The following is a 5,675-nucleotide window of genomic DNA, read 5'->3' as shown; positions in this document are numbered from 1 at the left end:
TGCCTCCTCCCACCACGTGCCCCAAATACCTTATGCGCGCCTGGCCAATCTGACACTTTTGACTACTTACTTTCAGCTTAGCCTCACGTAAAAGACTCATGATTGACTCCAAATGCTCGAGATGCTCTGACCATGACTGCGAAAAGATCGCGACATCGTCAAGGTACGCCGTGGCATACCCTTGGTGCTTGGACAGAAGTACGTTCATCATTCTTTGGAACGTTGCTGCAGCATTTTTTAGTCCGAAAGGCATGACGCGCCAGGCGTACTGGCCGTCATGCGTCACGAAGGCCGTTAAGTGCTGGCTCTCTTGTTCTACCGGAACCTGCCAATAACCGCGTCGTAAATCTACCACAGTGATAAATTTCGACTGGCCTACTTTCATGATGAGTTCCTGGGCGTGCATCATAGGAAAAGCGTCTGTTTTCGTCCCAGCGTTGAGGGCTCTGTAATCAACACATAGACGGACCGAGCCATCCTTTTTACCCACGCATACCACGGGATGCGCGCAGTCGCTTTCGACTGGGTATATCAGCCCTAGCTCTAATAGCTCCTCCACTTGGCGGCTGACCTCCTTCCTGAGAAGTTCGGGCACTCGATACGGGAAGGCTCGTTTGGGTCTGTAACCGTCCTCGAGCACGATCCGATGGGTTCCCACTTCCGCGATCCCGGGGGTTTCGCTAAACACCTCTGGGTACCTCGCGAAGAGCTCCGCTATTTCGGAACGTTGTTCTTCTTTGAGATGGGCCATTTTTGTTGCTTCAATGGGAGTTTGTCCTTGAATTCCGGCTTCCGCGCAAGGCGCGTACTCTACGTTTCCAAACTCCTCATCTTCATCGAACACTACGCCTACGTGACTGACTCGCGCGTAATATGGCCGGAGCCGGTTGGCATGTACAACAGACGTCTTTCGCGCCCCAGTATCGATGCGGTAAGAATTCTGTCTCTCTCGTCCTACCACTGGGAACGGCCCCAGCCATTTCGGTGAGAGCTTGCCGCCACGATCTGTGTCGAACAAAAGCACCTGGTCGCCGACATTGAAGCTCTTAACACGTGTAGCCCTGTTGTATGCCTGAGCGTAGCTACCTTGGCGAGCGGTAGCCGTTAGTCCTGCTACCTCAGCCGCTATCTCCATCTGTTCGCGAAGCTGCTGAAGGTATTTCGCGGGCGCCTCTCTGAGTGTACTTGGGACCCGTATCTCACCCGTCCACGTGCGCTGCAGGATCGCGAGCGGTCCGGTCGGATTCCTGCCGTAAAGCAAACGAAACGGGGCCACGCCTGTTGTGTCGTGGGGGACCTCCCTGTATGCCCACAGCACGAATGGGATTAGTTTGTCCCAGTTTTTGGCGTCCTTTCCCATAACATGAAATATCATGTTCTTGAGTACGCGGTTCCACCTCTCGACGGTCCCGTTGCTCTCTGGATGTTCCGGCGTAGAAAAGCGGGGCGAACATCCCAGCCTAGCGAGGAACGCCTGTGTGAGCTGCGAGGTAAAGTTTGTTCCCTGATCGCTACATATGACCTCGGGTACACCTGTGCGACTAAACACTGTCAGCAACGCGTCGCACGTCGCTCTTGCTGTTAGTGAACGCAAGCAAATCACTTCAGGCCATCGCGTACATAGGTCCACCAGGCAAAGTGCATACTTGTGCCCTCGCGCGGAAGGCACGTCAATCGGCCCTATTATATCCACGTTAACCACCTGGAACGGGTGTTCCGGCCTAGTGAGGGGAGTGATAGGCACCCTATCTCGGATCGACCTGTCTGATCGGATTTGGCACCCGTGACATGTTTTACAGTGCTGCTTCACTTCCTGTTCGAGGCCAGGCCAATAAAAGCTGTATTTTATCCTTGCCCTTGTTTTCCTGGGCCCCAGATGGCCTCCCCACAGGGACTCATGCGCCAGCAGCAGTACCTCCTGACGTCTTTCGCAGGGCAACACCAACTGCTTAACCCTGGCACCAGCGATCGTGTCCCAGTGGTACAGCAGTCCCTCCGATATGAACATGCCCCCCTTTCCGGATTTCGCGTCAGACCAAGCCTTTCGGAGACTTTCGTCGCTCACCTGCGCTGCACGAAATTTCTCCCGCTGGCTGAGAGTCTCCGGTGCGTCCGTCACTTCCTCATCCCGCAATTCGGCCGGCGGGGCTTCCGCACTTGTTTCAAGTATAATCGCCTCAGATACCGTTTCGCTTCCTGTACCAAACTCGCTACCGGGCTGGCCAATTGTCGCATCGGATTTAGGGGTCTCAGCAAAGACTGCCACTGCTTCACCCTGGCTGCCTTGTGACAACAGCTCCCAGTCTTCTTTAGACAGAAGACAGTCCACTCCTTCGGCGAGCTTATTGGTCAGTGCACAAATAATCCGCACCTTTTGCGGCTCTAACAGTAACGCGGACGACCTCAGACCGATGGGGAGACTTACTAATTTTGCTTCGATTGTGTTTCCGAAGGCTGCCACTAACCTAATGTTGCCCGTTGTTTCACGATACGCGTTCGGCACGAGGTCCTCCCTCACAACGGTGACCTCGCTGCCGGTATCCAGTATGGCCACGGTGGGTACGCCAGCGCAGTCCAGCTGCACTTGTTGCAGCCTGGACTTCCGTATTTCCTCTCGCTGAGGCACCTTGATTTCTGCGACCAAAACGTTCACCGAGTGACTCGCCGGGGCGTCCCTGACAGTCCCTGGGTCTGCTATTGTCACCGCGTTTGCCCGGGCGTCTCTACGGTTATCGTCTTTCTTTTGAATAACTCGCGGGCAGTCTTTAGCGAGATGACCTGCAGCTCGACATACGTAGCATGTGGGCTGCCGTTTCCCGTCGTGTGCAGCCCGTGATGGGGCCAGCGACGCGCTGCGTGGGCCAGCCTGTTCTTTGCTTGCTGGCTGTGCGCTCGCCTGTCTCACTCCGCGGTTCTTTCCTTTCGCCTGCTCGAAAGTTTGCATCGCCCGGGCAACCTCATCTGGCCTAAGCCATTTCTCGCCCTCGCGTAAGCGAATGTGCTCAAGGCCTTCCGCACTAAGGCTCGCCTTCATTCGGTCAGCTACTATGAGCGAAACCACTTCCTCCTTGGAGCTCGCTTGTCTTGAACGGAGGTAATACTCGAAATAGGTTTTTACCCGTGATGCGAACTGTGCCCATGTTTCATCCTTCCGTTTAGACGCTCCTTCGAACCTCTCTAAATACTCGGGCGGGCTTAGCTGAAGCTCACTCAAGACCGCCGCCTTCACCGCCTCGTAATCACGGCACGCTTCGTCTCCCAGTCCACGCAACAAGTACCTCACCCGCTCCGTTAGAGTCGGAATAATCAAGTGCACCCTACTGGAATCGGGGACGTTGTAAGTCGCAAACATCCGTTCGACTTCATCAAACCACATAGGTACATCTGAGTCGGCTGGCAGCCTTAGTCCCTTAAGGACTTTAGCACACTGAGTGGTCGGGTCCAGGCCTGTCTGCCGCTGCCCGCTCCAATCCGAGACAGGTGGGGACTGCCTGGCACCCCCAAACTCCAGTTCAGCCCTCCTCATCGCTATGCGCTCCTCTGCCTCCAGTTTGAGTCTTTGCAGCTCAAAATCTAGCTCTAGGCGCCGCAAAGCATAAGAATCCGGTTCTATATCAGCAGCTACCCCGGGGAGCTCACTGCCTGTCTCGACTTGAGCTGTCCCTCCCGGGGGCGCTCTGCTTTCCCCTAGGTTAGATGTTTCATCTGTGGATGTTTTCGGTGTCATGCCGCTCTCCTCTGTCTCACTGTCCGCCGTGCTCGCCATCATGCCCCGCGTCCTAACCATACACCCCTTTAAATTCGAGCCGAGAGTCCCCTAGCGAATCGTAAGAAATCCCGCTCACCAGTGTTGCGTCGACGCTCGCTCCCGTCGGTGCGCTCTGCTGCTCCCTGCCGTGAAGCCACTCCCTGCAGGCCGCTTGGGACGACTGTACCCCGAAGGTCCCTGGGTCCCAGTGCCTCTGAAGCTCCGCTGTCACGCAGTTCCGCTGTCGCTGACGGTCCGTCGAGCGCTGTCTTCCGGTGTTCAGGACCCGACACCTCTGGGTCTTCGCTCGAGCCGGATGCGATGGCTGCCAATCCTGTTCGACTGCGCCAGTTGAGGTTCTTTTCTTCCTCGCTTGCTGTTGCGTAGCGAGGTCAGGCCGTCTCGTTGTCGCTACGGCCCGGAATTCTGATTGGCAGTTGAGCGAAGGAGGATGACGATTTTCGTCTTTGGACGAACAAACAAAACTTTATACAGGTGAGATTAGAGTAACATGGATGATACAGTTTAGACAGAACAGGACAAAGGGAGATCAACAACAGAGTGGAGCCGCCAGAGCTCTCCCTGTCCAAAGCTCCTGGCGAGAACCCCTAGCTTCCCGCCAACATCGTCTCTTAACCCCTCAGCTCATCGCTGATTGGGTCGTAGAAGTCGCCAATAGCTGGGCATTTAGGCGGGCCCACCGTGCTTCCAGCGAGACCCACGTGACCCACAAAAGCAAGCACAACACAAGAAAAGCAAGCGCAGTCGTACACAGCACCTTCCCCTCAGGAAGTCGGACTGCGCTGACAATTAGAGGCAGGCACATCAGCACACGCACACGCACAGAACTGTCATTTGTCCCCTTTTTCTGGAAACGGCGTCGGCCAGCAGAGACATAACGAATGGCCAATAGATGGGTCGTCCCGTCGCCAGCGTTGTCTGCAAGTTCGGGGCCGTGTGCGTAATCGAGGTGCTCATCTCTCTTCGCCGCTCGTGCTCCCGGCTTCCCGCGCGTCGCCCAGAAGCGGCGCCGCTCGCTCCCACGGTGAATGCGCGGGGTCGGCACCGCCGCCCGCGCAAAGAACAGAAAGGGAGCGTTTCCCGGAACGCGCTGCGGGGGAAAGGGTCGTTTATGGGACGACACATGCCGCCGCGCTATCACCCAGTAACGAGTACCAGGCCAGCACCTTGGCGCGGGCACTTGTCGGCGTCTCCGTGTCGGCAAACAGCTCGCCGGCCGGCGGGAACACCTGCCTCTTGAGCTCAGCGGCTCTACACCTATATTCAGCCATCCAGAGTTGTCTAGCTCCTCATATCATAGTGGGCGATTTTAATGCTCATCACCCTCAGTGGGGCAGTGCTGTTATGAATAACCGAGGCAGGAACCTGTTTGACTTTATGCACTCCCAGAATTTCATCAATATGAACGATGGTTCACCTACGTTTCTGCGTGGCACGTCGTACAGCAGCTGCTTGGATCTGGCGTTTGTTTCAGCAAGCCTCCAGTTTTACGTCAGCTGGTGCAGTGACGTGGAAACACATGGGAGTGACCACATTCCAACGTATGTTTGCGTCAAGTGGTACGCACCTACTACTCCGTCTCGCGTGCGATATACAGACTGGCCTGCCTTTAGGTCCTCCGTGGAGATTTCCTGTGTGGACCTCTCAACACCATCTAAAATAGAAGGCCTGATTACGTCCTCTCTCAGTGAGACCACGCGGTATATATGTGCGCCTACACCAGGGTCTACTATTGACGTAAAATTCGAAAGACTACGCGCAGTCCGTCGGCGTGCCGAAATTAAATACAGAAGAACCAAATCCACGTATGATCTTGCCCTTTGTCGCCGAGCTCAACGACAAATAAAGCGCCACCTAGCGAGACTAGGGAGACAACGTTGGAGGCAGTTCTGTTCATCGCTGGACC

The 5,675-nt window shown here is 55.6% G+C and overlaps 1 protein-coding gene across 1 annotated transcript; it reads right to left on the bottom strand.

Moving 5' to 3' along the window:
• Nucleotides 1-207: 207 nt before the first annotated feature.
• On the bottom strand, nucleotides 208-5,011 carry LOC144113760 (uncharacterized). The gene is made up of 2 exons (XM_077647071.1): nucleotides 572-5,011; nucleotides 208-225 (listed from the first exon to the last, which is right to left on the bottom strand). Exons 1-2 carry the CDS (start codon nucleotides 3,785-3,787, stop codon nucleotides 208-210), a joined length of 3,234 nt encoding a protein of 1,077 aa, XP_077503197.1. The 5' UTR covers nucleotides 3,788-5,011.
• Nucleotides 5,012-5,675: the final 664 nt, after the last annotated feature.

Source organism: Amblyomma americanum, chromosome 1 (genome assembly GCF_052857255.1).
Source record: "Amblyomma americanum isolate KBUSLIRL-KWMA chromosome 1, ASM5285725v1, whole genome shotgun sequence".
Classification (NCBI taxonomy): Eukaryota; Metazoa; Arthropoda; class Arachnida; order Ixodida; family Ixodidae; genus Amblyomma; species Amblyomma americanum.
The sequence above is the reverse complement of the archived record's forward strand: the minus strand, read 5'-3'. Positions and strand labels throughout refer to the sequence as shown.

Excerpts from the sequence above, each read along its gene's own strand:
- LOC144113760 (XM_077647071.1), bottom strand. The coding sequence starts at position 3,787 with ATGGTTAGGACGCGGGGCATGATGGCGAGCACGGCGGACAGTGAGACA.